The 10189-nt window shown below is 43.3% G+C and overlaps 2 protein-coding genes across 3 annotated transcripts; both read left to right on the forward strand.

Annotated features, from left to right (window-relative positions):
- Nucleotides 1-260: 260 nt before the first annotated feature.
- On the forward strand, nucleotides 261-2605 carry LOC125530144 (putative pentatricopeptide repeat-containing protein At1g77010, mitochondrial). Its single transcript, XM_048694544.1, has one exon. The coding sequence runs from the start codon at nucleotides 349-351 to the stop codon at nucleotides 2413-2415; it is 2067 nt and encodes a 688-aa protein (XP_048550501.1). The 5' UTR covers nucleotides 261-348; the 3' UTR covers nucleotides 2416-2605.
- A 138-nt stretch (nucleotides 2606-2743) lies between these two features.
- LOC125530145 (probable staphylococcal-like nuclease CAN2) lies at nucleotides 2744-9855 on the forward strand. Of its 2 annotated transcripts, XM_048694545.1 has the most exons (12): nucleotides 2744-3807; nucleotides 4008-4155; nucleotides 4877-4932; nucleotides 5671-5782; nucleotides 6179-6289; nucleotides 6398-6588; nucleotides 7219-7275; nucleotides 7362-7521; nucleotides 7642-7710; nucleotides 7792-7902; nucleotides 9279-9338; nucleotides 9486-9855. In XM_048694545.1, exons 2-12 carry the CDS (start codon nucleotides 4012-4014, stop codon nucleotides 9537-9539), a joined length of 1125 nt encoding a protein of 374 aa, XP_048550502.1. In that variant the 5' UTR covers nucleotides 2744-3807; nucleotides 4008-4011; the 3' UTR covers nucleotides 9540-9855. The 2 variants fall into 2 exon arrangements, with proteins under 2 accessions (XP_048550502.1, XP_048550503.1); XM_048694546.1 differs by lacking the exon at nucleotides 2744-3807 and having other exon boundaries at nucleotides 3921-4155; nucleotides 9282-9338.
- Nucleotides 9856-10189: the final 334 nt, after the last annotated feature.

Genomic DNA, 10189 nt, shown 5'->3' on the forward strand with positions numbered 1-10189 from the left:
TTTAGGTGTTTTCGTGGCCTGCGGGTAGATTCAAACCAAAGGAAGGGGCCTCTTTGCAAAATGGCGCACGCTGACCGGGTCGGCACCCACATGTCCACATGTCGCTCTGTGATTGGCCAGGACCAAATTTGCACATTTGATGCAAGTTCAAGGAATAGGTAGGATCAAAATGCAAGTTCTAGAACCAAACCATCACATTCAACGCAAGTTGTAGGACTTCCGGTGCTTTTATAACTCTTCTTATAAGAAGAATGTAAGATTTGTACAGCACACCGGTGAGTCCAACGGTCCAAAAACTTCGCACTTTGTGGGGTTTAACTGAACCCCCATGCCCCACGTCAGTGCCTCATGGCCGTCGCCGTCGACGTCCGTGGCTCCATCCAGCTCCTCCGCACCTGCAGCGCCGTGGCCGGCCAGCAGCTGCACCAGGTCCTCCTCAAGTCCGGCCATGTCCCGTCCTCCCTCCCGCCCTCCAACTCGGTCCTCCTCATGTACGCCCGTTTCTCCCCGACCCACCGCCGCGACGCACGGCGATTGTTCGACGAAATGCCCGCCAGGAACTGCTTCTCCTACAACTCCCTCGTCACCGCCCACCTCAACTCCCGGGACCACGCCGAGGCGCTCCGTCTCTTCCGCTCCATGCCGGAAAGGAACAACTTTTCCTGGAACGCAGTGATCACTGGCATGGTCTCTGCAGGGGATTTGGACACCGCCCACAGTCTGCTGGACGAGATGCCCGTCAAGGATGCTGTGGCTGTCAACGCTGTGATGCATAGGTATGTCCGGTGCGGCCGTGTGGATGAGGCGCTTGCTTTGTTCAGAGAGATTGGTTCGGCATGCGGTGGTGCAGCGGACTCCTCGCCGTGCAATGATCTCTTTGTGCTTGCTACGGTTGTTGGTGCTTGTGCTGACCGGATGAAGTACGATTTTGGGAGACAAGTGCATGGTCGAATGGTGACTGCCAAGATTGAACTGGATTCGGTTTTGAGTTGCGCATTAGTGGACATGTACTGCAAGTGTGGGGATGTGGACTCTGCTCGGCGTGTCTTTGATGGTTTAGCACAGATTGACGAGTTCTCTGTTTCTGCCCTGGTCTATGGCTATGCTTCACGTGGACAGGTAAACGAGGCGTTACATATTTTTGACAGGGTGGAGAACCTCAACATTCTTTTGTGGAATTCTCTCATCAGTGGCTGTGCATTTGCCTGCCTTGGAGATGATGCTTTTGCTCATTTTGTAAGGATGATGCGGTCAGATGTGTTGCCTGATTCTTCAACGTATGCCAGCGTTCTGAATGTTTGTGGTTTTTCAGGAATGCTCAAGTCTGGGCAGCAGATACATGGGTGTGGTCTAAAGAGTGGGACTGTCAATGACATGATAGCAGCAAGTGCTCTCATTGACTTCTACTCAAAATGCAGCCTCTGGGAGGATGCTTGTCGAGCTTTCAGTGAGCTTAGGTTTCATGATACTGTGGTGCTCAATTCAATGATCACTGTGTACTCAAACTGTGGGCGGATAGAAGAGGCGAAAAGAGTCTTTTCGATGATCGCTAGCAAGAGTGTCATATCATGGAACTCTTTGGTTGTTGGGTTGAGCCAGAATGGACATGCAATTGATGCCATGGAGCTGTTCTGCAAGATGCATCGCCTTGGTGTGCGGCTCGACAAGGTTGCTATAGCTAGTGCTCTGAGTGCATCAAGTAATATTTGCTCCATAAGTTTTGGGGAGCAGATTTTTTCTCTTGCTACTGTTCTTGGCTTGCAGTCTGACCATGTTGTAGCTTCTTCAGTCATCGATCTGTATTGCAAATGTGGCAACTTGGCCAATGGTTGCAAGATTTTTGATGGAATAGACAAGCCTGACGAAGTCATGTGGAACTCAATGCTAATTGGTTATGCTTCCAATGGGCATGGACGCAAGGCACTAGAACTCTTGGAGCTGATGAGAGTTAGCGGTGTAAGACCAACCGAACGGACATTTGTTGGTGTCCTTTCCGCGTGCTGCCATTCTGGACTTGTGGAAGAAGGACTGACATGGTTTAAGCAAATGCAGGAGGATTTCTGTCTGATTCCATCAGCTGAGCATTATGCATGTGTGACTGACCTGTTAGTCCGGGCAGGTCGGCTAGATGAAGCAGTTGAGTTCATCGAGAATATGCCCTTTAAAGCCGATACAGTAAGCTGGACTACAGTTGTTGGTGGTTGCAAAGCTCAGGGCAATGAGGCTCTGATCCAGAAGATGTCAAAGAGACTGAAGCAGATGGAGGAATCAGGGTCACCACATTCCAGTCTGTATGTTCAGCTGTCCAGTGTGCTTGCTGCTAAAGGGGATTGGGCCAAATCAGCAGAAATGAGGGGTATGATGCGTGAGAGAAGAATTGCGAAAAATCCTGGTTGCAGTTGGATTGACAGTTAGAAATTATGTTTCGATCAGCTGTTGTGTCTCAGAGTAGTTGTTTCTCCACCACAAACCATCTCTGTAAACAGATGAGCAAGAAACAAATTTTGCTGCTGGAAAAACACAAATGAAGACACACTTAGAAATGTTGTCATCTCTATACAAACTGATTCTTTTACTGACCATAAATAAACTCCAGTGGGAAAGATCTTGCAGTGGGTTTGCTTTATTGGTTATCCAGAGCCTGAAGAATTGGGGGAACCAGGTTCTGGTTAGCAGTAGGAAATCTGCAGGTAATTCATTTCTAAACGTTTTTTCCTCACTGATGCCATTTTTCTGCTGTCAGTGCTACAGATAGGCTGGATGACATTCCAGTTGGATACTGGTTGGAACCACTATTTTGTAGCAAAACAAGCAGTCAATTTAACTATCTGAATGCTTTCGGAGACAAATGGTCCAAAGTAATAATTCACATACTATATGAGAGAAACCAACATTCATTTTACATATTTTTTTTCTAGTGGGGGAGCGTTTTTTAATGATTGTAAAATGAGTTTTCATTTCCAATCTAAGATCTGAAATCCTTGAGTCAATGAAAAATTATATCCACCTCTTTTTTGAAAAATTATATCCACCTCTTAAATTGTTTATGAAGAAAGAAAGTGCAGTCTGAACCCACCCACGGTTAGTTATTTTACCGTTCCAAAAACTGAACGGAGTACCCCCGTCATTCAGATTGCAAGAAAAGTATCCTGGGGCAAGCTCTCTATTGAGATGAACGTACGAATGGAATCCGGACATATCAAGTTTCATAATCGTTGTAAATTCAGAAGATGCATTTGAATATTGAGACACGGCTAACTTCACACATCATGATTCAAATCTGGTGCTCCTACTTACATGAATACACTCTTTTTTTAGGGAAGACCATCATGACTAGTTTTATTGGAACTTAAGCAGAAATTACATCATCCACAAGACTGGAAACAAGACAAGCCGGAGGCTCGTCTGTCCAGTTGCTAGAAAGCTTATTACAAAAACTATAGTTAGCTAGCACATGCGCTGCTTGATTACATGAATACACTCTTTGTTTCCAAATAGTATTTAAACTGCCAAAATGTTTTACACTTAAAAAAATAAAATCGGATGGAGGGATGGTTGTAATTTGGGAGGGACATTTGTTTGTTTTCCTTATAACAACCACGAAAAGGAAAATCACTCACGAGCAGTACAGCAGCGGTGCCTAGAACTAGACTAGGCCCCGCCACTCTCTTGACTGCCGTGCCGTCAGCTCCATCACTCTCTACCACTCGTATCGTCTTGTCAAGCAGAGCAAACAGAAGCAGCATATTAGGCACACCGTGGGAAGAAAGAGAAGCAGCATAGAGCAGCGGAGGAGGAGAAGAAGGGGTCCATGGGGAACATCCTGAGGTCCCTTCAGCCCCGGCAGCAGCAGCAGCAGGAGGAGGAACCCCTGGATCCCCATGGCCTCGCGCCGGCCGCCGCCGCCATCGCCGGTCTTGTCAAGCAGAGCAAACAGAAGCAGCATATTAGGCACACCGTGGGAAGAAAGAGAAGCAGCATAGAGCAGCGGAGGAGGAGAAGAAGGGGTCCATGGGGAACATCCTGAGGTCCCTTCAGCCCCGGCAGCAGCAGCAGCAGGAGGAGGAACCCCTGGATCCCCATGGCCTCGCGCCGGCCGCCGCCGCCATCGCCGCCCTGACGTGCGACCTCAGCAGCTTTGAATCCTCATCCATGGTAACACACTCGTCCCTGTCAGCATGCATGCATGAATGAATGGTGGTCACTCCATCACAAATCATAAGAGTATTCACCGCGTAGTGTGTGCTGGGAGAAGGTTCCTATCCTTTGGCGTGTGATACCTGTGCATGTGTACATGCGCGTCTCTCTCTTTCTCTCTCTGTAAATTTGGGGGTTGGGGTGAGAATAGGAGAAATCATGGACGTTGTGTAGCACTGTAGCTTCTATCAATCTTTGCGCTTTCTACTGGTACTACCATTCAAAGGATTTTGACCCAACACCGCGAGCAAATTTTGCCTCCTGGATGAACTAATCAACTGCTTCTGAGGCTAGCTAGAGCAGCAATTGCATTATTTTCTACCGAGATTTGGTCCCAATGCATGTGCAAGATTTGGTCATTGTGGTAAGGGAGAAGTTTCAGACCTCAACGCTTATTTTCAGTACACAACCACTTCTCCGTCCCTCGGTCCAATGCATGTGCATGTGTACACACTGGACTTGAGGCAGTATGCCACATTGCAGCTACTAGAAATTTCCATGAGCGCTCACCTATTTTTATTTATTTGTTAACATTCTGATGACGCATCAGGCAAGCTCAATGTTTTACCTCCTCTTATCCTATGATGTGGCGTGCATCTTCGGATGCAGAGGCTCCGAGGCTGGGCTCTCTTCCATTATCTGAAAATGCACACATGGAGTTTTATGCTTCATATTTTAGGTTCCGGAAGGGCTCGGACAGCACGTCACTTCGTCCCAGAAAGCACAGATTAATTGGTAAGGGGTAGCTTCAAAAGGCTGTTTTTGTAGACAAATAATAATAAATATTTATTCATGTGGTGTGCCTGTTGATGTGAAATTTTGTTTGAGTTTAGTAGAATTAAAGGCACCTATGGTTGTTAGAAAACAGAAAGGTCCGGTACTGACTTAGATTTTACTAGTTCTCGATTTCAGAATGACTTTAAATTTCTTCATAGGACCCCCATCCAAATGTTTTCTTTTCTTACTCTTCTTATGATAAGGTGCTCAATACTTATCCAAACATAGAACACGCCATACTTTTAAATGGTAAAACAAGAGCAGAACAAACTCAAAAAAAAATAAAAAAAATTGGTGTCTTATTAAAAAACTGAAAATTGTGAACTTGCTTGACACAGATAAAAGGAACGGAAAGCAATGTTTGCAAGCAGTATAGCCAAAAATATGTAGGATTACTTGGCAGTTTATATTGATTAATGATGCTTTGATTATTTACTGGGTTTACTTCTGTGACATTCTTCACAAGATTAAGACTGGATTCCAAGTCCACAGTGCACACATGGTGACTTGATCTTGTTGTTTATTTGATTTATTTGTATCAGTAAGGACTGTAAGGTAAAGAACAAGAGGGATAGTACTTGATAGATCGTACTGGCAACTTTTTTTCTTCAAAAGTACATCCTACTAGCAACAATTGGTATATGATACACTTATTTGGACTTAAACACTTTGATCTTTTAATTTACACGAGAACAGGTACAAGTGTATTTTGGAAGCATACAGGAACACAACCCCACCGAGAACACCAGCAGAGGCTGCCCAGCTAGTTGCGACAGCCCTAAACTGGATCCCAAGAGTTGATTTGGAGGTAATTCGTCTCTCTTGGATCCAAAAATAGTTCAGCGGGAGTGTGTAAGGGAATGATGCAAGGATCAATTGTCATATTTGTGTGCGTGGGATGTGGCATATATAGCTACTCCCTCCGTCCGGAAATACTTGTTCTCGAAATGGTTATATCTAGACTTATTTTAGTTATAGATACATCCATTTTATTCATTTGTAGGACAAGTATTTCCGGACGGAGGGAGTACAAGTTTGCAAACTTTGTTAAAAATAATTTAGGTTTTCACACTAGTATCAGTTTTGTTTGTATAATCCGAAACGATAAACCCAAGAAATTCACTGCAGTTTGCGTTATATTTTTGCTGTTCCAAGTGAATATATATATGTCATACCCACCCCATTAACAATGTTTTTTCCTCAGGCTATTCTTGAATTTTACAACTTCCCGATCCCAACAAGCGAAGCAGCATTCTCAAACCAACTTCCAACGGCACTTCCAGATGGCGTGCAGTTTGTGCTGAACACTTTGCCGGTCAGATGTGATAAACTGAAAAATATGCTTACACTGACATCAAAATATGAACAGTGCTTTACACCAGCATGGACAAATGCTGTTTCTCATAATCACTATGGTTCTCAGGTTAATGCAAAGTGCATTGGAGATGGTGATGGCTTTACTGCTTATGTTGCTGTAATGGATGATCCCAGGGAGTCGGCAAATGTACCACAAAAAGTGTATGAGATGGTGACTGAAAGGACTCAAGCACGCATCCGTAGGGATTACGACAGGGCTGATACTCTTCGGAGTACCATTGACGAAGCTGGATACAAGTATTAAAACCATACCTTTCCATATTCCCAGTCTTTAATACCATAATTTACTGTAACAGGGAATGTTTCCTTTTTTAGAAAAGGAGGTTAACACCCCCTGCCTCTGCGTTATTTTGATGCACACAGCCATATTTATTTATTATTTAGAGTATGACTAACATCATTTGGTACATAGAAAATCCATGAAGGAGAAAAAGATAGAAGCCACAACCGGCGTATAACAGAAATCTACACAAATATCCTATTATTGGACCGCCATCCAAACCGGTTGAATGTATCCCGTGTGACCGTCTATGTTTGATATTTTATATGTAGACTCATTAAGTTTGAATTCCACTTAAGAAGCTGAAAAAATAGTGCTGTGATTTTGACTTGGAACATTTTTTTCACTTAAGAAACACAAGATAATAAGTCATGAAAATAAAGTTACGTTTATTTTGACTCACAAATGCGAAACTGGCATAAGAAACACAAGATAATAACGTTAAACCACAAGAAAAATACATTGACTTCCGACGGAAGACAAAACTTATGTGATTAGCGTGACCCTATCAGTTTGAATTAGGTTCTTGCTTTGATCTAGCTATATATTATTTGGAATCATAACTTACTACTAATTTTTGTGAGCAGGATAATAATCCGTTCAGGCAGTGAGATCCTTGCAAGGAAATACCGAATCAGAATGAGGTATAATGCTGCTCTAATTTGCACCTTCAAATTCAGTAATAACGGGAAATAATGTCATGAAGTGCACAATCTTTTGTGAGTTAATGGGGAATAGATGCACCAGAGCTGAAGATGCCATATGGGAAGGAATCAAAGGATGCTTTGGTGAAGCTCATTGGTGGGAAAAGCACCAGAATTTATGTGTATGAGCAGGACCAATTTGGCCGATATGTTGGCGACATCTATTGCGACAGTGTGTTCATCCAGGTGAACTAGAAACTTTCCTGTAAAAAGAGAGAGAAGCTATTCAATACCTCACATGCTTTTTAGGCTTTGGCTATCGCTTCAATTCTGATTAGAGTGATTGTGTGTGTCTCGGTCCTTCAGGAGCAGATGCTGAAGAATGGTCATGCATGGTATTTCAAAAATTATGATTCACGCCGAGAGTTTTCTGAAGTAAGAAAATCTACTACACATGTACTCGCAGAATATGTTTATATCGGCTGAAAGTTCTGTGCTTGTGCTCTGATTGTGCAGTGGGAGAAAAAGGCAAGAGCTGCGTGCCAAGGGCTTTGGGCGTTAAATAACCCTGAGAAGCCGTGGGACTGGAGAAGAGACGAGCGCAATGGAAGACACATCACTACTGAGGTCTATTAATCATATCTTTATATGCACCATGGGGTGTTACTTCTTCATTTTTACTTAAGTACTGCACACTTACGCAACCACGCAAACACACGGCCGCATGGGTAAGGATCCACTAGAAATATTACGAAAGCGCGAGAGCCTTCACACATGGCGGGGACGCACTTTATCACTGAGTGTGCACACGTGTGTGTACTCTGAATACAGCACACCATGTTCATGTGTACTCCGAAGTCAGCACACCATGTTCTATGCTCACTCAGGATCAAACCTGGGTAGGGCGTGGGCATCCTCGTCCCCGACGCTATGCCACAAGCCCATCAGTATTATTTGTGAAATTTAACTGCTGTGGTTTTCGAGGGAAAATAAAAGAAGCAGCAGCAAGATATGAGCCCTCATATTTGAAATGTTACTACAAATGCCCTAACTCCTATGAGTTACAGTAGACACTTATGCTTTCTGTTAAAACACCGAAAGGGAAGAACTAGCAACCCAATTAAAGATGTTGAGATATGTGACTGAATCTCTAGGAGTCTTAAGTGACATACTAGAAGTTGGAATAGGTGTCAACTGATGAAAATATGTCCTTCGTAAGTAAAGCTTCCAATGTTTCAAGTTTTCTGAAGAATGAGTGCAAGAAAAAAGTTAGCTTATGAAAAGAGGCTCTTGCAATAGCTGTCCTCCAACCATGTACTTCCTCCATTTATTTTTAGTCTGCATATAATATTTGGTCAAAGTCAAACTTTATAAAGTTTGACTAACTTTGCAGGAAAAAATATCAACATCTACAATACTAAACCTATATGGTATGAAAATTAATTTCATGATTCATCTAATACTATTGATTTCATATTGTGAATCTTGATATTTTTTTCTATAAACTTAGTCAAAGTTGACAAAGTTTGACTTTAACCAAACTTTATATGCAGACTAAAAAGAAACAGAGGGAGTAAAATATAAGATCACTCTAAATTAATTTACATGGCATATAGTTGGAGTATGGAAACATGATGGTGCAATAGCTACCCTCTAAGCATGTAAAATATAGATAACATGAGTCTAAACCAATACTATTATCTATTTAGCCGTTGGTGTGTGTAACCTGCAGTTGTTATATCTCGTTCCACTTCTTTTCACGAGTACACAAACAGATTGGGCAAAGAAAACAGATCAGTTCTGTTTACCTTCGCAACGGTTTGGCCATAAATAGGAGGAATATACATATCTTTTTTCCCCTTAATTAGAATGCAATGCATCATTCTTTCCAATTTGTTATCAGCACAAATAGCGCTATTTTGCCCTTTTTAATCTGTTTGATGATGTATGCTTTCTGTATGCAAGTATTTTATTTGCACTAACCAAAAACTGAACTTCGGCAGAAGATGTTCGCAAAGGTTGCTTGGTTGGGAGCCTTGCTACTTGGAGGAAGATATTTGAAGGTAGTTTCTTTTCTGAAGGGCTTTCGTTGAATTTTCCGCTGTCTCTGTTCGGGCACTATGTAGTAATACTAGAAACACAATGGCTAATGAAGGCAAGCTTGTGAAAACCCGACTAACATATTGTGCAAAATCATCTCATGTATGCAGAAATTGGCGAGCTTCTTATGGGAGAAGATTGTCATGGGGGGTCACGCGGATTAGGAGAAGGCAACAAAACTTTACAAGGCGGGGAGGCGGGCGTACAACCAGCCCATGGGACCCCAATTTTGCTACGCATTTCACATGATGTGTGCGCCGAACTGGCGGTCGTAGTTTGTTGTTTGTTGATGAGCTGAGGCTCATTTCTCTTGTGTTGGGACGGCTAGATTTCACAAGCTAGTGATACTTCACTTGTGAAATTTCCATGTAACTCTACCAACTAGTTGTATCTTGGGGATGTGGCTCCCAATATAAGGGCAACTCCAACGCCGTGCACCAAAACGGAAACACCAAGGGCGTGTTTGGTTGCCCGCATTGAGTCCAATCAGGCCTGCACAGGAAAGGAGAGGCTTGTTTGGTTGCCTGGTTTTTCTGTTGAGCCTGCGTCGCACGCTTCTCAAATCAGCCCAGAGCCTGACTCGTTGTAAACGCTCGGATCGGCAGTTTCTCGTGAGTCAAGCTGAGTGCGGCGCGAGATCGCACGGGCGGGAGCGAGGCGAGGGCTGATAACCCACAAGTATAGGGGATTGCAACAGTTTTCGAGAGTAGAGTATTCAACCCAAATTTATTAATTCGACATAAGGGAGGCAAAGAATATTCTCAAGTATTAGCAGCTGAGTTGTTAATTCAACCACACCTGAAAGACTTAATAT

Source organism: Triticum urartu, unplaced genomic scaffold (assembly GCF_003073215.2).
Source record: "Triticum urartu cultivar G1812 unplaced genomic scaffold, Tu2.1 TuUngrouped_contig_6104, whole genome shotgun sequence".
In the NCBI taxonomy this organism is placed as follows: domain Eukaryota; kingdom Viridiplantae; phylum Streptophyta; class Magnoliopsida; order Poales; family Poaceae; genus Triticum; species Triticum urartu.